Below are 23,542 nucleotides of genomic sequence, written 5' to 3'. Positions count from 1 at the left end.
GGTTAAGAACTTAATTCGTTCTGGAGGTCCGTTCTTAACCTGAAACTGTTCTTAAGTAGAAGTGTGCTTTCGCTAATGGGGCCTCCTGCTGCCACTGCTGCACAATTTCCTGTTCTCATCCTGAAGCAAAGTTCTTAACCCGAGATACTATTTCTGGGTTAGCGGAGTCTGTAGCCTGAAGCATCTGTAACCCGAGGTACCACTGTATTAGGTCCATAAACTACCATATAGCATACAATCATACCTCTTGTTACGTTCAGTTCAGGTTACATCTTTTCAGGTTGCATCCCGCGGTGACCCAGAGGTACCAGAATGGGTCCCTTCTGGGTTCGCTGCCTGCGCAAGCGCAGACGCTCAAAATGATGTCATGCGCATGTGCAGAAGCAGCAAATTGCAACCCACGCATGTGCAGGCACAGGTTGCGTTCTGCTCATGTTGCAAATGGGGCTCCGGAATGGATCCCGTTCGCAACCAGAGGTACCACTGTATATTCAACACAAAAAATAGCGACAATTTGTTGTTGACAAAGGACAGCTGGACATATAAAGGGCCCCATTACCAGTAGCTTAGAGCCTCATCAAACCTAAATCTAGCCCTGCATCTAGCCCAGCATCCTGTTTTCACTGCGGCTGAAGAGTTGTCTGCATGGGAAACCAGCAAGCGCAAGAGCCCTCTTCCCCTCCAGCGGCTTCCTGCAACTGTGGTGCTTTGATGTTGTTTAGTCGTGTCTGACTCTTCATGACCCCACGGACCAGAGCACGCCAGGCACTCCTGTCTTCCACTGCCTCCCGCAGTTTGGTCAAACTCATGTTCGTAGCTTCAAGAACACTGTCCAACCATCTCGTCCTCTGTCGTCCCCTTCTCCTTGGGCCCTCCATCTTTCCCAACTCCAGGGTCTTTTCCAGGGAGTCTTCTCTTCTCATGAGGTGGCCAAAGTATTGGAGCCTCCGTTCCACATTTGTAAGAACTCTGATCGCGTAGCGTGGCGGCCCCTGCCCTTTTGAACTACCTGCCTATTGAGATCCGGAAGGCGCCTTCACCACATTCTTTTCTGTGCCTGCTAAAAGCATTCCTGTTTAGGCAATGCTACCCAGATGCTTAGGGACACGGGTGGCGCTGTGGGTTAAACAACAGAGCCTAGAACTTGCCGATCAGAAGGTCGGCAGTTTGAATCCTCGCTCAGGGTGAGCTCTCATTGCTCGGTCCCAGCTCCTGCCAACCTAGCAGTTCGAAAGCACGTCAAAGTGCAAGTAGATAAATAGGTACTGCTCCGGTGGGAAGGTAAACAGCGTTTCTGTGCGCTGCTCTGGTTTGCCAGAAGCAGCTTAGTCATGCTGGCCACATGACCTGGAAGCTGGACGCCAGCTCCCTCGGCCAATAAAGCGAGATGAGCACCGCAACCCCAGTCGGCCACGACTGGACCTAATGGTCAGGGGTCCCTTTACCTTTACCCAGATGCTTAGGAAGGAATCGAATCATAGACTTTTAAAAGCTGGAAGGCACCCCAAAGGTCATCTCACCCAAACCCCTGCATCTCAACTAAAGCACCAATGCAAACTCTGCTTAAAAACCTCCAAGGCAAGACCATGCCACTGTCGAACAGCTCTTAAAGTCAGAAAGTAAGTCGACAAGGTCATTTTAATCCGTGCTAGCATGTTAACTTTGGCGTGTTTTAAAGTAGGGTTGTAGATTTTTGGTTTCTTTGTGATTCGCTTTGAGGGTAACCGTGTGTTTACGATGAAGCGGTGTATAAATTCTATGAAATTAAGTAAGTATGTAATGAATGATGCTTTACAGGGTTAAAGGGAAAATGGCGTAATAAAAGTATAAAGATAGAAGTAATCTACATTAGACACAACAATTTAGAAAGAGTAAATTTTTGAGGTCTTAGAACAAAGGAAGTCAACAGGTGTATATGTAATGACTAGATTAGAATGAGGATATACTTTTATTTGTAGATGTGTGCTTTTTTGTTTTGTTTTTTGTGTGTTCTGTTTTTCTTTCTTGTTTGTACAGTATTATTTTGGATTCAATGTTTGTAATTTTTGTTGTAACTCTGCATTGAAAATAAAATAATAATAATAATAATAATAAATTAAGTAATTTCTTGGCCCAACCGTTGAGCTCTCCCTTCCCTTTCTCCACCTCGCCCCCACCCACCCCGCCCTTTACAGCTCCACAAACTTCTCTAGCCCTGAGGGAAATGCGCTCTGCACCAGCCGAGCGGCCCCTTTTATAGCCTCTCCTCAGCTCAAAACTTTTCGACGGTTGGGCTCGCGAAGGGAGAGAAGGCGAAGACGGCGAGGCGGAGGCGAGAGAGGATTGGCTGAGAGAAGAGGACGGCTCGCGCCAGCCTCCAGCCGCCAGCGCGCATGTGCTACGTGCTGCTTTTTTTTTAACCTCCAAACTTAAAGCGACGCGCTGCTGCGGCACGTGATCCGTCTGTGTCATGTGACCAGCTCCAAGGTGGAGACGTTTCTTCCTGATCGGAAGGTTGAGTTTGGATGGTTTTTTGCGGGGGGGGGGTATGCTGTACCTAAGACAGGAGGAGTAGTATTAATAATAGCAGCAGCTGCATCTATATATATATATATATATATATATATATATATATATATATATATATATATATAGAGAGAGAGAGAGAGAGAGAGAGAGAGAGAGAGAGAGAGTGTAGCTGCAGGGTTTTTTGTGCATTTACTTAAGGAGAAAGCTCCCTTGGAGTTAGTGGCGCTTACTTCCGAGTAGGCATCCGTTAGGTCAGGCTGTGAGAGAAAAAAGGGAGGGGAGGGGAGAGGAGGATTGGGGTTGTTGCGGCTGGTTCTGCAAGTGGGTCGCGCCTTTGCTTGAGCTGGGTTGGCAACGCATCCAGTTTAAAGACTCCTGCATTTTATGCGGCTGGACTAGATGGCCCTTGGGTTCCTTTCCAGCTCTACAGTTCTCTGATTCTATGAAGGGGGGGGGTGTTGACGTTTCCTATCTGCATTTAGCACCTGAAGTACACACTGAGCAGCCACACAGGTAGCCTGGCCAGTCTTTCTTGCTATCATTATTTTTTATTATTATTTCATCAGTTGCTTTATCGTGCCCAAGGCAACCCCGAGCAATTTAAAACTATTTGAGTGAGACGTATGGTATCTCACCGCTGCGGTGGGATGCATTTCCATTTATGTTACAGTAGGCTTTTACAAGCAAACAGTTTAATAGATATAAATTAGCAAATGATACACAAATCTTGTTTGTGGTGGTGTGTTAAAAGTAACAACCCTGGGGTAACCCGTGTGAGAGGATTGGGTAATGGTATGCTAACCCCTCCCACATCAACAGCACTGTCTGTACATCCTATTCTTAATTACTGCTCCATAATGGGATATAATCAATTGGGGTTATCCTGGTAGGTTTATCTCCGTCACAAATTCTCAAAATTGAAGTTGCTTTTGTTTCTTTAGGTAATGCAAAAATGACCACCCGGAGGTACAAAACTGTTGTTCAGGGAGAAGCCTCAGAGACTGATTCAGAGGAAGAGGTTTATCTGTCCTCCGTACCCCAGGCTTCATGTCCCAACCTTTCTGGCGTAAAAATTGCTGGGGAGGCCTCTGAAACAGATGAGGAGGAAGATGCAAGCCCCTGTAGGCCGAAAGCAGAGCCTAAATTGATCGGCACGGACTTGCCTCCACTGATTGTTTTCAGGAATGAGGATCTGGGGTCCCCCACAGCGGTTGAAGAGAAGCCTGCCCTTCGTATCAGACATCGCGGCCGCTACAGCACTTTACTACAGCAGAAGCTGATCGAGAGTAATGCCCGCTTGTACTACGATGTCAGCAGCACCGTCAAGCAAGTGTACCAGACTGCTATCAAGGAGATTGGGGCCATAACTGGACAGCTCAGTAACTCCCAAAACGGCATCATCAGCGCATCACACAACATCCGGCTTGTCCTGGAGGACTTGCGTGCTGTTGCAGAAAAGATAGACATCATCACCAGCTGCAACCTGCTGCCTGATATCCAGATAGAGCTACCTCCAGTAAACACCTAGCTGGTTCTAGAACAATAGCTAGCCAATTAACTGCTTTTTGCAGGCAGTTAAAGGTGTTGAGAGAGAGAGACTGCTCCATCCCTGGCCATAAGGTGCAATAAGAAACTGGAATAGAAGCTTTTGACTCAAAACTTTTGATGCCTAGTGTTTCAATCACACTTGTATATCCTGTAATAACCTTGCCTAAATAGTCCAGCATGGTAGAGTCAAAGAAAATTAAACTGCTCTTGATAAATCTTTTGTTGCTCTTCAATGTATGTTGAATTTTTAATGCTAATGCTTACCATATTTATACTCACACCAGCATCTTAAAAGCTTCCATTTCATGTAAAGAAAAAACCTAGTCTGTCTGTCCACGCATACCTCTGTTCATTTGTGACATGTGAATAGTCTGAGAAAGAGCGGGAAAGCCTGCCCACCTACAGACATATTTAATGTAGGTGATTAAGCAAGTGAGTAGTACAGGGTGAGTCCTTTAAAAGAGGCCCCGCAAATACACAGTTCCACGGGGCCTCTTTTAAAAGACTTCGCCCTGTACAAGCTTGTGATCCATCATGATGGTGGTGGAACAGGACTGGTTTGAAATTAGTTGTGTCTATATAAAACACAATCCTCTGAATACAGAAGGCTGAGTATTTGTGGAATTCAGTGAGAGAGTTGTGTTACACCTTGTGTTAATTGTGTGAGCTTGTTTCGTTACTTCATACTTTTGCAGGTGGTTATGGAGTCTGCTCAGACAAAAATAGCACAACTATATAGAGTATCATTGAATGCTGCAGTTTCAAGTATCATTCCATCTTTATCTTCATTGGCATTTATTTTTCATCAAGGAGGCATATCAGCATAATTTACATAACTGCAAAGTATGATTAAGGGTACAAGGGAAGAAGTAAATGATTATCTGAATTTGAGACAAAAAAATTCTATCTGCTGTCCAGTTAGTAAAATCTCCATTCAACATCTTTATTCAACACCTGTATATTTGCATCAGTACCAGAAAAAGAGTTTTAACAGAGTTTGCAAGCATGGCTTCCCTACCCACAGGTATCCCACAAGGTTACCACATTTTTTTTCTGCAAGTGATCCTTTCAGACTATAATTCCCAGGGTTCCTTGTAGGGAAGCCATAATAGTAAACATTAGCCTTGCAGGTCAGGTATGCCTGATGTGGTTTGAAGCAGCGCTGATCCGCAGGGGGGAAAGGCACTACAGAAATGTATTTGCTTTTCTCTTTCAAGATACCTTATTTAAAATGTTGTGTAAGAAGAACAGAGACTCGTCAGTACTGCACACAGGAGAGGGTCACATCCCCAGCTATTTCCAGGTGGTCCACCTGTCCTGAAGGGATTCGATGGGTATAATTGAATATCACAATTCCATTCACAGTCACCTGATAGTTATTCTTTAGGTTGGTGATCTCCATCTAGTGGTAGAAAGTAAGAAATGTTTTATTCTGAGTTTTCAAACCATACTAATCCACACACAACAAGAGGCATGGAGCAGGTTTTATCCATTATATCAATTTTATTAGGGTTGCCATACTGTTGTTGAGGGGTTTTGGGTTTTTTGCAGAGTCACTTCTGACATGGGTTGCTATACATCTGGATTTTCACAGACATCGCTGTGATTTCTGCCCGGTCACTGTTTCCGACTGCCAAATCCCAGCTACGTCTGGGAAATTATGGACGTATGGCAACCCTAATTTTATACCAGTTTAATGATTTCCTAAAATGAAGCAGTTTGTTCAGAGTGCCAATCCTGTCAGATGTATAGCACTACTTTATAAAAGTATAGCGCTCTGGTCCCAAGAAAAGTCCAGCCCCCTACTGGACTAATTAGGCTAATCTGGGGAGGGGGCAATCACTCCCTTCTTAGCTGCTTAAAAGGCATTGTTTGAGACAGAATGCTGGAATTGCTGGTCTGATGTGGAAAGGCAAGTATAAGCCAGTAAAATGGCTGTAGGAATATAAACACTGCTTTCCTTGATCAGGCCAAAGGTCCTTCTTCATGTGTTTTCACCTGCACATGAAGAGCAGGAGGAAGTGGCCAGTTCCTCTCTGCTAAAAGGGCAGGGGGCAAGGAGAGTGTTGGAAGGGTCTTTCCAAGATCAGCTGTTGAAACTAATAGCTGCCACAGAATGTCAGAAGCTTCTGTGTAACCATTTCAACCTAAGTTGGTATTGTTGATGAGGTGTGCCTTCCGACAAAGATCTGAAATGTAAACCAGTGCAAATACTCATTCCCCAAAGGTATTTCTTACATGGAAGGCCTGGCCAGGGGAGAAAGGCATGGCAGGCAAGTGCCTCTCCTCAGAGCCCCAACTGCCATGGATGAAAGTGTTCCGGACTATTGCTCCCTCCTTCAGTCGGGGGTTGATGTGCAGGGCGATGTTGCCGCTCATTGTGTTTTTCAGGTTCACATGGAATCTGGGAGGAAGGAGGCGACAATGCATATTCCTGGGGTCTCCAAAATGATACAACATGACTTTTAACCCAGCATAGATCTTAAGAGAACCAAGTCTTCCTGATCCTTTGCCAATTTAACTGCAAAAAAACTGCAAAAATTACATGAAAAGAGCAGGAAAATGGCTAGTGATCCAGAAGCCTTTGCGCAGACCTTTGAGGGCTGTGGAGAGTTGGGAGTTTGAGAAAGGAGGTTTGGAGGGAGCAATTGTGATGGAGTCTGGCAGATTCTTGGCGGAGTTTGGTTTTTTAGATGGTGTTCCCCACTATATATAATTTCACGCATACCTGGAAATGTAACCCCTGCCTACAAGAACTTATAAAATGGGTGGGTAAGGTGGGTGGAATAAATAACTTCTTCACAGCTTTGCAAATAAATCTACTAAAGTTACATGCCTACTGAAAATGTTTACTAGCCTGGCTGCTCCCAGTATAAATATCTAATGCTATCCTCTTCTGTACACTTAACTTGGAGTGGGCTGCATTGAACTTACTGGGATTTAGTTCTCAGTAAATATGCATAGGATCTGCTAGTTGCATGTGGTCTGAAAGAAAAACTTATTTTGATCATTTTTGTTCTTGCCATAGCCTTGAGGACTCTCCATTATTTGCCACAAGTGACTGGGTAAGTGACAAATTACAACCTGCTGTTTCTTTGAGAAATACACAAAACAAATGGGTATTTGTGAGTACTTACCTGATAGACAATCTTCTTGAGCCTGCCTTTCTCTGCTTCTTGCTCTACAGCCATCTTAAATAATTCACTCTTTCATCTGCTTGGCCTAAACTTCTTGATCTGGCTTTTATTTCACTCATGGCTCATCCAGACTACCTTTTATGCCACATTTCTAGGCACAGGTCTGGGATTTAAAGCTTTGTGTCCAAGCAGGTTTTCTTTTTTGTCCTGGTGGTTTCCCTAGGGAAACCTGCACTTTACTGCTGATTATGGCAATCAGGTTTTCTGCAGATTTTTATTTGCTCTGATTCAGCAGTAAAATGCGGATTTTCCCAGGGAAGCACTGAGATGGAAAAAAAACCAACCAACATCACTCTGACACACAGCTTTAAATCCCAGATCTGTGCCTGAAAAGTGCAATGTAACAGAAAGTCTGGATAAGCCCATGATCTTTTTAGACCTGAGTCTGCCCTGGATCAGATTTGTATTACCACACTGGTACCATCCCTTTCCTCCAATATACAGTGTTATACGGGTTACATACCATCCTCCTTACAAATGCTTCGGGTAACAAGCTCCACTAACCCGGAAGTAGATACCCCTACTTGTCCGTGCGCCCGCAGTGTGAGGCCCCATTAGCGAAAGCGCGTCTCATGTTAAGAACGGTTTTGGCTTAAGAACAGACCTCCAGAACAAATTAAGTTCGTAACCGGAGGTACCACTGTACTCAGGGTGGCATCTTTGAAGATTACTTTGCCTTACCCTCACAATAACCCTATGAGTCTCTGGCTCAACCTCATCCAGTGAGCTTCATGGCTGAACGAGGATTTGAACTCTCCAGCCGAACCACAGTGCTCACCACACTGGCTCTCGTTATTGTCCTCATTTGCAGGAAAGCAAACCTGCACCTAGGAGCCACGGGCTGACCTAGAAGCTCAGCTTCTGCTGCATGTGTGAATGTTACGAAATCAGCCACCCTTCATGACACTTGCATGTCGTTCCCAAACAACGTCACTGCCAATCGAGAAAGAAAATTACTCTGAAAGAAATAAATATTTTGGAAAAACCACACACAGCAAAGGTAAACTTAATAAGAAGGCAGCAAAAAAAGATTCAAATGTGATAGGGAAGTGAATTAGATTGGTTGTATCTCTGGAACCTGCAGACATAATTTGACAGATACCGTATATACTCAAGTATAAGCCGTCCCAAATATAAGCCGAGGCACCTAATTTTACCACAAAAAACTGGGAAAACTTACTGACTTGAGTATGAGCTGGTTCACCACACCACAAACCTCTTGGTGGGCCGGAGTGCATGTGCACGCACGCGCATGCGCACATGACAGAGGGGGCTTCTCTCTCCCCCCCAGCCCCTCCTGTCCCCCTGCCTACCTAGGGTGCTGCCAAGAGGCAGAGGCTGGTGGCGGCAGCGGCAGAGTAAGAACAAGCAGCCCAAAAGGGCTGCTTTTGGGCTGCTCGTTCCTCCGCCACTGCCGACAGTGGCAAAGGCAGAGGAGGAGGAAGGAGCAGCCCGAAAGGGACCCTCACTCGAGTATAAGCCGGGGGGGGGGGGCTTTTTCAGCATAAAAAATGTGCTGAAAAAGTCAGCTTATACACAAGTATATATGGTACTTTCTGATTGGCTTCAACTTCATTTGATAATTGAATGTAGGAAGTTGGTGCATAATATTGCCCCCTCTGCTAACGCACCTGTTTGCGTGAAAAGGCACATTCCCCACAATTGTAATCTTGCGGAACTGAGTGAAATTCCCCGGGATGGCAATGTGGAATGGGACAGCCTGGAAAAAATAACAACACGGATTCAGTCTTTCATCAAGAGAAGCAAGAAGACAAAGCAGAACTAAGACTCCCAGAAGCTGAAGAATGTTCCTGCACAGGTGGATCTTGATCTATTATCAGAGGCGGAAATTGGGTAGGCTGGCTGCAACCAAAGGACACAATTTACAAGTCAGCTGTAATCGCTCTTCCTTAGCCCTAAAATGCAAGTACACATTGAACTGCTAGAACCTTCCCACACTGTATCTCTACCCTCCAGACCCTATTGAAGCAGGGAGAAGCAAGGTGCAGTTTAATGCCTCTGATTATGAGGCGCCTCTAAACACCAAAAAATGGACTAGTTTCTTAGTTTTTAGTTGCATCCTTGCCTTTGTGCCAATATATATGCAAACATCAAACGTCATTATTTCTATCTTCCTTGTCTTTTCTGATAGAATACAGTGGTGCCCTGCAAGACGAATGCCTCGCAAGACGGAAAACTTGCTAGACGAAAGAGTTTTCCGTTTTGGAGGTGCTTCGCAAAACGAATTTCCTATGGGCTTGCTTCTCAAGACGACAATGTCTTACGAGTTCCTGCTGGTTTTTTTTCCTCCCCCCCCCTTTTCTAAGCCGCTAAGCCGCTTATCAGCTGATCCGATAAACTGATAAGCCGCTAAAAGCCGCTAATAGCGCTAATCCGCTAATCTGTCAATGGGCTTGCTTCACAAGACGAAAAAACCGCTAGACTAAGAGAATCACAGAACGGATTCTTTTCGTCTTGCGAGGCACCACTGTATACACATCTTCTTGGTAGTGCTATGGGATCTCTTTAACTTATAGCTTATGTCTTAAGGGGAGAAGCTGCTGGCACGCAGAGCAAATCTCTTGATTATATTTGCACCTTGGTTGCCTCTTGAACTTGCTTGCTGAGCCTTTTCTTTCATTCTGCCCTGCCCAGACCCTCTTTGGCTCTTGTCTGCTTTGCTGCCTCTTAACACTTAGCTTTCCCTAATCTAACTAGGCAACCTATGTCTAGACTTGGCCTGATGCCTGTATAAGATCAGACCAATCCGTCTTGACTAAGCGTCCTGTCTCCCAAGAGTGGGACGATTCAGGAGCTTCAGGGAAAAAATGCCACAAGAACACTTCATATAGCCAAAAGGAGATGCATCTGTTGTGTGGGTGTGTTGTAAATTATATTTGGGGCCTACAGGCTGCCAGTTTACCATCTTTATGTCAAAAACGAGCAGAAATTTCTAAATTTATCTATGATGGAGAACCAAGAGGCATAGAAAACAGAACACCAATATACTCACAGGATTGGACAAAGTTATTCCACTGTTACCCTGAGAAAAGATGAAGAAACAGAAAAAGTGAAAGGCATTGCAATATCGCAGAACCGAAAAGCATAAAAATTCAGTCTAGACCGAACCCTTGCAGTCCTGCCTTATCTAAACTAGGTAGACTACAATATTGCCCCAGATTTTAACCCACATACCTGGGCCGTCTTCTTCTTCCTTGTCTGCAAAGAATGAAAAGAAAAGCAATCATTTAACTTACATAGAACTATTGTTTGTATTATTATTTTTTTGTTTGTTTCAGGGAACACTTGTTGAACCCAGTGAATAGGTGGAGCAATCAAATGTCTCCAGAGTTGTCCACTAACTAGAGAGAATGTTTCACTGACTAGTCTTGGCAGTGCTTTTTTTCTAAAAAAATGTTTAGGGGTATTCTCATTTTCCTACTCATACTGAAATACTGCCCCTTAGTGAGGCCAAACTTAGATTCACAAAATGATTAGGGGTATGTGTACCCCTGTGTCCCCCAAGAAAAAAAACACTGTCTTGCTTTTTGATTAGTCAGTTTAAGTAACCCCCCCTTAATATAATTTTAAATGTTTTCTTTGTAAGGGCCCTGCATGAAATATCAAAATCTATACCAAGAAAGAAAGGAAAAATCATCACTCTGGAATCTATAAATACTCCAGCTTCTTCTCATCTAACATCTCACCCTAATTCTTAACCCCATTCTTCTCCTAATCCTCACTTCCTCTCTGCAATCCTGACTTGCAAGTGGGTGGATCTATACGCAGCTCAGTGGGAGGGAACAAAACTCTTCCACAGTCTCATTATTTTGCAGGTAGGATTGAAAACGCATACCAGAAAATTTAGGTTTGCACAATCAAAGTGGATGAAAGCACGTGGATTAAACAGCGTTTCCGTGCACTGCTCTGGTTCACCAGAAGTGGCTTAGTCATGCTGGCCACATGACCCGGAAGCTGTACACCGGCTCCCTCGGCCAGTAAAGCGAGATGAGCGCCGCAACCCCAGAGTCATCCGCAACTGGACCTAATGGTCAGGGGTCTCTTTACCTTTACCTTTACCATGAGCTTGGTTTGTTTTTCTGTTCTTTTCTAATATTTCCCTACAACTGTTTTTCATGTTGTATATACGTTGATTTTAAAAAAATGGAAGAAAAATTTCCCTACAATTGTTTTTCACGTTGTATATACATTGATTTAGAAAATGGAAGAAGAAAAAGGTCCCACAGATTTCAACAGGACTTATTCCCAGCCAGGTAACTGAGTATAGAATCGCAACCTTTGGAACCTTCTGCCTGGAAAGCATGTATCTTTCTTGTGGAGCTATGCCCTGCTTCCACTGAGCTCTGGGCTCAGTGCCAATCCATTTGCCAACAGGATTCTGTTGTTGTGCGGCAACCACAAGTCACCATTGGTGAGTGGATCAGGGTACCAGGTTGTGCCTTAGGCCTCCCATCCTTTAGCCCAGTAGTTTATAGGATCTGTGAAGTTTCCACGAAGCTACTCACAGAAAAAGATGGCTGCACAAAGTTCGGCTGAGCAAACATACCACCAACCTGAAAAGAAAGAGATATATCATTAAGAGAGCATTAACTTTTGCACTGACAGAAGGATATTTAGCGTTTTGATTCTCTTAGCTCTGGGATGCAGTTTCAGCATTATTATTATTATTATTATTATTATTATTATTATTATTATTGCAGACAGAGGTCACTTTAGTGCTGCTAACACAGCCATTTGACTTCAACCCCAGAGGCGCACTCTATTGGTATGTTTAACCTTGAGGGCTGAGGGGGGGATACGATAACACTGGTCAAATATCTGGAAAGCTGTCACAAAGAAGAGGGGAAAGACTCATTTGCTCCTGGGAATACTAGATCTTAAGTTACAGAAGGGTAGACTTCAGTTGAACGTTAGGATAAATTTTTTAATGGTCAGAGTGGTTTGACAAAGTGGTCTGCCTGTTCACTGTGCATTTGGACACCTCTTAAGATATCGTAGCAAAATTTTGCATGATGTTTCTTGAGATCAAGGCACAGGTTTTTGTCTGTTTGGATATAGCTAGATGTCATTTTGAGCCTTTCAAGACTGATTTCCGAGCAACGCAGGGTATGAGACCACTGGTTACGTATATGGGGTCATGGGGCTCGCGCTTACTGGAGGTCTACAAGTTGACGTTAGGCAGCCTTGTTCTAGGAATGCCTTAGTGCTGAACAGTGGAGAAGGTTGGCCCAGATGATCTGCACAACAGGTGTGGGGACCCTTTGGTCCTCCAGATGTTGCTGAACTATAACTTCCATAATTTCTGGCCGCATTTGCTTGGGAGTTGTAGTTCAGCAATATTGGGGGGAGCATAGGTTCCCCCCTCCTAGTCTACAAGGCTCCTTTAACAGTGATTCTGTGATTGGCTTCCAAGAATTAGGGAGGCAAAGGTTCAATGTGAACACAAACAGGATTCTCAACTATTTTCCCCCAGTGCACCATGTGCTCAACAGTCATGTGACCAGGTCTTCAGTGGGTGACCTTGAATAAGTCACTTATTTCTCCGTTCCAACCCAGAAAATGGGAAAACTAGTGGCCTAATTTGCAAGGAGCTATGAAGGTGAATGTAGTACAGTGGTACCTTGAGTTACAAACGCCTCAGGTTACAAACTCTGCTAACCTGGAAGAGTTACCTTGAGTTGAGAACTTTGCCCCAGGATGAGAACGGAAATCATGTGCCGGCAGTGCAGTGGCAGCAAGAGGCCCCATTAGCAAAAGCACACTTCTACTTAAGAACAGTTTCAGGTTAAGAACAGACCTCCAGAACGAATTAAGTTCATATCTAGAGGTACCACTGTAAAGCACTTTGTGCATTGAAACTGCTACATAAATAACCAGTACTAATCAATCCCCACCAGCCCGCCCCACCCCCACTAGATTTGCAAAGCAAAGAGATGCAAACAAATTAAGGGCTTCTACTTACTGTGGTGGCTGTCACAACATTGTAAGCAGGAGGGGTGTATGGGGGTGGAGGCTGAAACACAATAAAAATATGTTTGGAAATAAGAACTATTTTTTTAAACAACAACAATAACAACTTGCCCTTCTGGCACTGCCTCTTTCCCCAATTTGATCCAAAAGCAATCAACTGCCACCTTAAAGTGATACATCCATTAGTAAATATATGAATGAGTAAATAACATTATTGGCCTCCAAAGCAAAAAAATATTCCTTTGTTATTTGTTTGCTTCCGAAGCAAGTTTGCATTTCTTATGCCAGTGTGGTGTAGTGGTTAAGAGCGGTAGTCTCATAATCTGGGGAACCGGGTTCGTGTCTCCGCTCCTCCACATGCAGCTGCTGGGTGACCTTGGGCCAGTCACACTTCTCTGAAGTCTCTCAGCCCCACTCACCTCACAGAGTGTTTGTTGTGGGGGAGGAAGGGAAAGGAGAATGTTAGCCGCTTTGAGACTCCTGAAGGGGAGTGAAAGGCGGGATATCAAATCCAAACTCCTCCTCCTCCTCCTCCTCTTGAGATTAAGTATGAGCACACAAAGCCACTTTGTACTAAGTCAGATCACTTATCCAGCTTGGCCCATTCTGCTTACGCCAGCTGGCAGCACCTTGGGTAACAGGGCCATGAGACTTCTGGTAGAATCCTCAGACATGCCTCTCACAGTTCTCTTACCTGATATTTGAAAATTTGAAACTTAGCATTATTGGTGGTGGTACCTTATTTATGGAATGCTTTCTCCGATAGGTCTGCCTGCTGCCTACTTTCTTATACTTCACGTATCCGGCAAAGGCTAATCAAGAAGAATCTTAACCCTGCTGATCACCTTGTGATATAAAGCAAAATCTTCTGTTTCAAATATTTGTGGGTACTGTGAAATCAATTTCAAGAACTGGCAAAGACGCACGGCAAGTACGTTTCAAAAAATAACTTACGGAACAATCCTAATGGGACACAGGGTGTGTGTGTGGAATTCTGTCAAATTCTGCCAAGTCCCAAAAGCTTATGCCAGGCAATGCAATTGAAGGTCACAAGGAGGCTTGGGATCCTGCACAGCCACAGCCTCCTCTGACAGAGGCTTGGCATGGCACAACACAGTTCATTGTTGGTCTTGCCACTGCTGGTGCAGCAATGGCAGAGCACAGCACCGATGGCACTTAAGTTTTCTGCCACCACGAGGAAGAAGAGTCTGTCTGCAAACCACCCTCTCTGGCATAGAGGTCTGCAGCATCCCTCCCCAGGATTGCGCCCCAAGAAGGGTAAGTTGCTCATACAAATTCACTGCATCTTGTTTCTAGTGTTCAAGCTCGCATGAGAACTGCAACCACAAATGTTTTGTCTCTTCCGACTCCATATCTCACCAGTTTCCAGCACCTCGTTTTAAAATTAGACTGACGCATTTCTAAGTGTTCTCCTTTGATTTGCAAATGGCTGCTACCCACATTACAAGGTACATGATTGAAATATACTCAGAGTCGCAAAGTGATTTCATGCTCTTTATTCAGCTCATAGTGGTGAGGAGGAATGAATGAAAGCCCCCTCACAGTATCTGCTTTGTATACATTATTTACACAATGGGCTGCACATGATTGGCTAATTCCGGAATTCTACTGTAAGCCAATCAGGTTGTGGATTCACTTCTATCTGGAGCGGGATTGGGAGGTTCCTGACAACCAATCATACTGCTGCATTGTTCTAGGACCAATCAGACTGCTGCATTCTGAATACTATTGTTCTAGGACCAATCAGACTGCTGCATTTTGGATCCTATTGTTCTAGGACCAATCAGACTGCTGCATTTTGGATCCTATTCAACTCAGTACATAACAATGATCCACCATGGTAAACTGAAATTGGAGGAGGTGTAAGAGGTGAAAATGTGCAACTCACATTAGTTCCAGCAAAGCTGATGCAGTTCAAAGAGACATCTCCATTGATCTGCAATGTCTGGACCTCATGGAAAGGAAGGCGGTGTCTGTACTCCAGGAAGTGGTTGCCATTGACGGATACCTAGAATAATGGAAGGAGGAGGTGAGATTACCGTAGTTCTTGGGAAACAAGAGGCAGAATTTGTGCTTTGTGGGCTCCTAATCCGAGGGTGGAACTTGGAGGGACAACCTAGTTAAGGTGTTGGAGTCAGTGAGTTGAACTAGATTATAATCAGAGTAGACTCATTGAAATTGATGGAACTAAACTGACTCTCATGTCCATTAATTTCAGTTGTCTATTCTGTGTAGAACTACAATTGGATATAAGTAACTCTTAGCATTTAACTTTATTGTTATGAGTTTGGAGGAGGTTGAGGAACTGGTTAGGCGAGTCCCTTTGAGGCGAGGCAAGATTTTGTGACATCGGAACCCACCGATGCTGCTGCCACTTCATGGGCAACCCAGGTAAAGGAGGAGGAAGAGGTGTAGCATGGCAGCGCAGCACATTCCCACTTCACCTCAGGTGACACAACGCGACACACTGCCCTTACATCAGATGAAGGTGATGGACTATATGGAATTGGCAGAAATGACTGGCAGAATCCGAGACCAGGGAGACGAGTCGGTGGAAGAAGACTGGAAGAAATTTAAAGACTATTTACAGAAATATTGTAAAATTAATTAATGATAGAATGATGTTGTATAGCAACTAAGGGGTTGTCAGCCTTAATGATTTAAGAGAATATGAAAAAAGGGTTATAAATGGGTTAAAATCTAATGGTAAGGATTTGCTGAACCAATAAATTGAAGTGGAATACAAAAAAGGGAGGTATGAGGAGGTCCGGGAAATAAGTTAAAAGAAAATAAGTAAAAGAAATAATGTATGTTTTTAACTGTTTTTATTTTGTATTTTCCTTTTTCCTTTTTTCATTTTTTCTGTTATATTTCAAAAAAATCTAATAAATATTTTATAAAAAAAACCAACGCGACACACTGCCCCTGCCCTCCCCACTATGACGAGATGGATTTTATTTCCATTCAAATCGATAGAAAAATGGCAGGTGCAAACATTATGCAAATCTGTGTCTCCTTTTTTGGTGCTGCCCACATGGCCCCCCTCCTCTTATGGTTTCAAGATTCAATAAATAGAAACATTTAGAAAATCCACTGTCAACTTTATTTCTTAAAGGTTGTTTGAATAAAATTATTATAAGCATAAATACATGATTATACAGACTACAGCCATCTCTTTAATGCCTTGGATTGACTGATGTCCTATGTTTGTTTGGCTTCTCTCTTGGCCTAGCTGCTTAAAACTGAATGACAGCCCACAGGGTGACAGTTTGGTGAATTGTACTGGACGCCTCATATGATCTGTGACAGCCTACCTTCTTCTTGGAATAGGATTCCACCCGTGTTCTACTTCACCCACTAGGTGGTAGCAGCTATCAAACAAAGGGGACTTGTGAGGCAACCCATTCAGCAGAACTCACAGGTGAAGCATTTCTTCTTTATTTTCAGAAGCCTGGCCCTCCTGAAATGGAAGGCTGTGCCCACACTTGTACAAGCGCCACGCCCCTCAGCATGAAAGTATGCACAGAACCCCCTAAACATTTCACTTCCCAGCGACACGCTTGCTGTGGTTAGGGATGGGCAGATAAATCCATTCAAGTTTCTGCAGGTTCCTAATTATTCCAGTCCTAAGTTCATTTCTCCACAATTTGCATATCGGTCTGCTCATTTCTGTTTTAAGCCCTCATGAGAACTCATTGCAACATCGGGCCAGCCTGCACAGCTCTTATACAGCCTTTATATATTTCTTCTTCGCTATCATCATCCCCTGCCAAATTGTTCTTGTCAGCTGAGCCGCATCTCTAACGGGAATGCGGCGGGAGGGGAAGGAATGGAGAAGCATATCTCTTATAGAATCATAGAACTGTAGAGCTGGAAGGGACCCCGAGGGTCATCTACTCCAACCCCCTGCAAAGCAAGAATTGCAACGCGAGGCTCCCCATCCAATATGAAACCATACCCGACCCTGCTTAGCTTTGCAAATGTGCTAGCAGCTCTATTGCTGCACCACTATGGGGCCTAAATATAAAGCCAAGTCGGAGTCCATGCTGGAGATAAATCTTGCACTTGCAAATTATCAAGTCCTTCCCCTGCAAGACATGAAGGGGCTGCATGGTAGACAGCGAGCCGGAGCAGCTTCTCCAGCCTCCTCACCTGATAGCAGTGGCTCTTGACGTTGATGATCATCTCAAAATAAATATTTGGCTGGAAAGGCATGTTGTAGGCCCGCTCCTCAGCTCCCCAGCGGCCGTGTTGCTGAGTATTGCACACAACGACTCGGCCTTCGTCGAAACGGGGGTTGAAGTGGAAGGCGATGTTGCCGTTGCCGCACACTAGATTGACCGTGAATCTGAAATGTGAGGGGATGGTTGGGCTGAAGCTCAGCGGGAAGAGATGGGCAGGTGGGATGGTTGACCATGACCACACCTGCAGGGAAAGAACTGGAGAGATGAAATGGAGGGGAGAGTAGGGGAAAGGGGTGATTCAGAAAGAGCAGGAGCCATGAAGGTGCATAAAATATTGTGTTGTTAATGAGCGTTAGGCTGCGTACACACCATCTCTTTAAAGCACAGTCCTCTCCCCCAAGAACATTGGGAACTGTAGTTTACCCCTCGATGACCTAGAATTCCCAGCACCCATAACAAACTACAGTTCCCATGAGGTTCTTTGAGGGCGCTTAAAACATATGGTGGACCAAAAAAACCCAAACATTTAAAGAGACTGGCAAAAAAGTTGTATTCCTCAACTAGCATCGTTGTCCATATTTGATAAATCAAAATCCTGGTGTTCCTTACATTTTTAATGGTGGCGGCTCGACGGCTAATAAGTACTGGTAAAACTACTCTAGGATTAACATCATCCAGGTGGTATGAAAGCATTTGGCAAACTGATTTAGTTGAAAAGTTAACGAGAAGATTGAAGGCTATCAGTGGCATAGAGTGGGGGGTGCAGGGGCAGGGGGGTCGGCCGCACCAGGCGCAACATCTGGGGGGGGGGCACGCTCGCACTCGCAGCTCTCTGCCCCTACTTGGCTGAGCCCCACCCCTGGGGGCGCAAATTACTTGCCTTGCCCCGGGTGATGACAACCCACGCTACGCCACTGAAGGCTATGGTTTTTTTTTTAAAAAAAGTGACTGACGTAGTTTTGTTTCATTTCATATGTTAACAGAGTTTAGTCACATGATAATTCCTCCATCAACCCATGGAGAGACTCTAAGTTAATCTACCGGACTTCACGCAGAAGCACAATGCTTCTGTTTTAGGATAATGTTTGTTAATTGTATGTTCAGAAAGCCAGTCAATAAAAATATTTGCCAAAAAACCCCAAAAGTATGCCACTTCAAGCCACCCCTACCATTCTGAGTGAATAACAATATATATAGCCACATGCAAAATGAATTACAGGGCTTTGTTTTAATAACTGTGCATATGTTGTGCGATTTGTCATGCTTGGGTGAGAAAAGTTCCATATTCTATATACCTATTGAAGGTACAGGGACCCTGACCACTTTTGCTCCTGTGCACCCTATTTTGTTTGTTTGTTTGTTTGTTTGTTTGTTTGTTTGTTTGTTTGTGTGAAGTTCCTTTCAGCCTAGTGCAGACCCTCAACATGGCTCAGAATATTAAAATAAAATAAGAATAAATTTTAAAATAGCCATTTAGGCTGGGATCCCCAAATACAGTGGTGCCCCGCAAGACGAATGCCTCGCAAGACGGAAAACTCGCTAGACGAAAGAGTTTTCCGTTTTGGAGGTGCTTCGCAAAACGAATCTCCTATGGGCTTGCTTCGCAAGACGAAAATGTCTTGCGGGTTCCTGTGGGTTTTTTCCCCTCCCCCCCTTTTCTAAGCCGCTAAGCCGTTTATCAACTGATCCGATAAGCCGCTAATAGCGCTAATAGCGCTAATCCGTCAATGGGCTTGCTTCGCAAGACGAAAAAACCACTAGACGAAGAGAATCACAGAACAGATTCTTTTCGTCTTGCGAGGCACCACTGTAGCTACTTTTGACGCACTTGAAAGGATGGGGAAGCTTAATGTGGTTTCTGCCTTTTTAATAGATCTTCTCCCCCAAGCTGCCTCATGACGTAAACCATTTCTGAGACTTCCTACAGTTTCAAAAGCGGCTCGTTGTGTGACAGGGTGCTATTCAAGAAACAAAGTCCTCCATGGTACCAGGAACTAGTTTCCTGCTTATTTAAAGTCATAAAACTTTTTTTAAAAAACAAACAAAAACCCAACAACAATTTCATTATATAATGCTGCAAAACAAGCCTCTCAACAGCACCCTCACATCGGTATCTCCCTCACACAAGAAAGGCTTTTTTGAATGATTCTTCTTTAAAATAAAATAAAAATTTACCAGTTGTTTGAAAGCCAGTTGTGTGAGGTAAATTACCACAAAACACATGAAGACCATTCTATGGTTGCTTATGGCAGCATCCCCACTCCCATTTACCACCAGTAATGGGCAAAGGTGTAGGTGGGGGAGCTGCCATATTGGCAGCCATGGAATGTCCTTCAGGCGGTTTTGTGGTAATTTACCTCACGTGTCTGTATAAGAACAGCACCCCATTACTAGGGGCTGGTTTTCAAGCAACTGGTAAATTGTTGCTTCTTTCAAAAATGAAATCCCTTACTATCAAAGGGATATAATTTCTCTACAAAAATTAGCATCAAGTACCATGAGCTATGCTATATACAGAACCAGCACCAAACAAGGTGGCCTATTGGTATTTTGAAGTGTTCGCTGGAATGAGCCCAGGCACCAGGCAAAAAAACCATTTCTTATCACCAGACTTTGAATTACCCATGGCCTAAAACATTAGGTTAGAAGAATGCTTTAGCCATGCCTTTTTAAAATACTAATGAGTTTTAGCTTTTTCTGTGTTGCTTTATGCTGGTTTTAATGTATGTGTTATCTATTTATTTTTGTAAGCTGTCTGGGTTACGTGTGTGTGTGTGTGTTTTACTAATAAGTTTAATTAATTAATCAATGATAAAAAAACAGCCAGTAAGGAGATCTTGCAGGGACCCATCAGCAATGAGCACCTGGGAGCAGGTAGGCACACAGCTCACCTGCTCACAGTCTTCACCACTACAATGAGAGCAGATGTATTGATCTTTTAAAAATAAAATTATGGTACACAGATTTCTCTTAGTTATACTCAGAGGAGACCCACTTAAAATAGCGAACCTACGTTAGCCTTGTCCATTAGCTCTAATGAGTCTAACTCTGAGGAGGACTAGCTTAGGTACAACCCAAGATTTCTGCACATTTTGGGCAAATCTGTCTCCTCTTATTTGGGGTGATATCTGAGAGACCACCCTAGCTAAAGGAGAGGGGTAGATTAAAAACTGCACCACACTTTCAGGGGGAGGAAAATGTGGGTCCCTTGTGGGGAATACTACATGTTCTTGCCTGGGCATTAGTACCTGGAACCAACCCCGTTTGTGGCTAAATACTGGTAAATTGTAATATTTCTACAGATATTCTTAAAATCAAGAATACTGGTACAGTGGTGCCTCGCAAGACGAAATTAATTCGTTCCGCAAGTTTTTTCTTCTTGCGAGTTTTTCGTCTTGCAAAGCACGGTTTCCCATAGGAATGCATTGAAAATCAATTAATGCGTTCCTAGGGAAACCGCTTGCCAGGCTGGCGGTGCGGAGAAGGGCTTTTCTCCCCACCACAAGCCTTCAGGACAGGTACGGGAACAGAGGGGAAGGGGCGCAGCGCTTCTCCTCTGTTCCCGGGGCTTGCGGTGGGAGGAGGGTTTTTCCTCCCCACCGCCAACATTCAGAACAGCATTCTGAATGTTGGCGGTGGGAAGGAAAACCCTCCTCCCACCGCAAGTTTTCAGGACAGCCATCCGAAGGCTGGCGCGGGGAGAAGGGCTTTTCTCCCCACCGCCAGCCTTCGGAGGAGCCTTCCGAAGGCTGGCGCGGGGAGAAGGGCTTTTCTCCCCACCGCCCGCCTTCGGAGGAGGTCCGAGGACAGTGGGGAAGACGCGCTGCGCTTCCCCGCTGTCCCGGAGATTTCCCTATGGGCTTTCGTCTTGCGAAGGAAGCCCATAGGGAAATTCGTTTTGCGAAGCGCCTCCAAAACGGAAAACCCTTTCGTCTAGCGGGTTTTCCGTCTTGAGAGGCGTTCGTCTTGCGGGGCACCACTGAAACAGGGTAGGGCTTGATGTAAAACCCTCCAAGTTCGGGGGTAGACCACATCAGTATGGGCAGAGAAGTCCACTGCAAAAGCAGCTTATTCACTTGTGGTGAGCAGCTAAAAATAACGACAGTAAAGGCTGGGTGGAGTTGTGGCTTTAATCGTTCTGGAAACTATTCCAAAAGGAAAACACTGCCCATGTTGTTGTTTCTCCTGGTTCCTTGCTCACACAAATATATTTTGTCCCCTGAGGCACAATGCAAATGACACCTCCTCTAATGTCAACATGAAAGCTACCTAGGGCTGGGCAAGTTATTATGGCACCTGAGGCAGGAAATCTCACATCTCCCCGAGGGTAAAAATCTCAATAAATATAAAAGTAAATAAGAGGTGATTTAATGCCTTGTCTTGACGACACCCAAAATTTCAGCCGCCTGAGGCAACCAACTTACTCTGCCCAATGCTAGTGCTGTTCCTGACAGAGCAACTTCACGTTAAATGCAAAATGTGAGGCACTCTCTGGAATTTGGGAGAGCAGGGGAAAGTCAGTGAAGAGGAAGAGACGGAAAGACTGTAGAAACAGAGAATCAAATGTGAGGAAAAGGTATTGATGAGGCGGAATAATTCTCAAAAGGGCACGAAGAGCTAAGCGGAAGCAGGACAAACCTTTTCACAGAAACCCGGACTTGCCCTTGGATTACAATCATCTTCCCCTCAGTCAGACCCCCAAAAATGGGGCCAGTAAAGGGAACGCTCTGTGGGGCAGAAAAAAGAAAAGAAAAAGGTGGTCATCTGCTGGGTCCCTATTCCCCAAACTCAAGTATAATCTCCTCAGGCATTATATATCTCTGAATATCATTGGTGTGATAAACAATGGAAATGGTCTAAAAGTCCTGTTTTCTAAATACACATTTTTAGCTTAAGGCCCCAAACTTGGTGGTGGGGACATTCTGGGCAAAGATTTGACTCAAATTTGGTAGTGCGCAAGGAGTGAAAGACCTCAGGGGCAACTTAGATTGCATGGACTGGAAGGCAGCAAAGAGTCACAACCACTTTAAATTTTGCCTTGCTTTTTTCTTACCATGCCTTTCGGTTGAGGTAACATAGCCAAGGTTATTCAGCATTTATCCCGATACGCTTCCACAGAGCTAACACGAAGCTTAGGCGATGTACGGTTTTCACTGAGCATTTGTTCCAATTTGTTTATACAACAATGAGCACCCATCCCAATTTGCTTGCGGGAAGCTGACATGTCTTCTCGCTGCTACTTTGTTCACCGCATACTTTTCAATGCATTTCCAAACCACTTTCCAAACCACAAAAAGGGCTCTTCTTTGTTAAGCAGATTTACAATATTGCACTAGGGTAACAGAGCCCTTCAGTCCACTTTAACTGTGCAAACCTAAAGTTCAGGTACGCACTTGACTCTCTCCCACAAAACAGTGTCAGTCCAGAGGAATCCAGAGGAATTGAGGAGCTGAGCTTTCCCCCTTACTTATCTCCCTGCCAAGAAAAGCCTTATCAGCTTCTGCATTTCTCTGGGGTTTTTCCTGTAACTCAATTATCCTTGCAGCAGCTCAATCCTAGCTGTAAGGATGCACATAGAAAGCTTGCTGCAAGGAGACAGGGAAGGGCTAGTCAGATCTCCCGGCTAGTTCATCCTTAGGAGAGACACAACCTCTTAGAAAATGTCTATGCAGCCTTCCTGACCACCACCTTCTCAAGCTTTCCCCTCTGACACACACTCTCCACACTCACCGGGTTTAAAATAGGCTGCAAAGCCATCTTGGAGCTCCCTGGATCTCAGCACCTGGTCTTTCTCTTTCTATGCCCTTCTGAAGGAAAAGGAAAAGCTTGCCAAAGCAGAATTAAGTTTCGTTTCCTCAGAAAAATAGGCGGGGTACAAAACTGGCCGCTGTTCGTTCTTTTATCAAACGGGAATAAAGCTATTATCAGGGACCCAAGAGATAGCAATGAACTGCTCCAACAACACCGGTTACCGCATATTTTTCTGGCACGATACATTTTTTTACAACATGAAGGTGCAGCAAGGGGAGGAGAAAAGGGTTATCTGTTGAATTTTTCCCACTTCTGCAGCCATTAAAGCACTCTGCACTGAAA

General features: G+C 44.4%; 2 protein-coding genes across 4 annotated transcripts; one reads left to right on the top strand and one right to left on the bottom strand.

The window, feature by feature from the left end:
* The first annotated feature begins 2,379 nt into the window (after positions 1-2,379).
* BLOC1S3 (biogenesis of lysosomal organelles complex 1 subunit 3) lies at positions 2,380-4,276 on the top strand. 2 transcript variants are annotated; one of them, XM_082231381.1, is made up of 2 exons: positions 2,380-2,493; positions 3,450-4,276. In XM_082231381.1, exon 2 carries the CDS (start codon positions 3,461-3,463, stop codon positions 4,034-4,036), a length of 576 nt encoding a protein of 191 aa, XP_082087507.1. In that variant the 5' UTR covers positions 2,380-2,493; positions 3,450-3,460; the 3' UTR covers positions 4,037-4,276. The 2 variants fall into 2 exon arrangements, with proteins under 2 accessions (XP_082087507.1, XP_082087508.1); XM_082231382.1 differs by lacking the exon at positions 2,380-2,493 and adding an exon at positions 2,999-3,021.
* Positions 4,277-4,827: 551 nt separating this feature from the next.
* LOC309536904 (galectin-4-like) lies at positions 4,828-23,542 on the bottom strand. 2 transcript variants are annotated; one of them, XM_082231294.1, is made up of 11 exons: positions 23,180-23,539; positions 22,088-22,176; positions 17,418-17,613; positions 15,154-15,273; positions 13,237-13,287; positions 11,780-11,827; positions 10,449-10,472; positions 10,267-10,296; positions 8,885-8,973; positions 6,295-6,460; positions 4,828-5,458 (listed from the first exon to the last, which is right to left on the bottom strand). In XM_082231294.1, exons 1-11 carry the CDS (start codon positions 23,204-23,206, stop codon positions 5,315-5,317), a joined length of 984 nt encoding a protein of 327 aa, XP_082087420.1. In that variant the 5' UTR covers positions 23,207-23,539; the 3' UTR covers positions 4,828-5,314. The 2 variants fall into 2 exon arrangements, with proteins under 2 accessions (XP_082087420.1, XP_082087421.1); XM_082231295.1 differs by lacking the exon at positions 10,449-10,472 and having other exon boundaries at positions 23,180-23,542.

This window comes from Podarcis vaucheri (genome assembly GCF_965113315.1).
Source record: "Podarcis vaucheri genome assembly, chromosome: 7".
Lineage (NCBI taxonomy): Eukaryota > Metazoa > Chordata > Lepidosauria > Squamata > Lacertidae > Podarcis > Podarcis vaucheri.
This window is presented reverse-complemented; position numbering and strand designations above follow the sequence as displayed.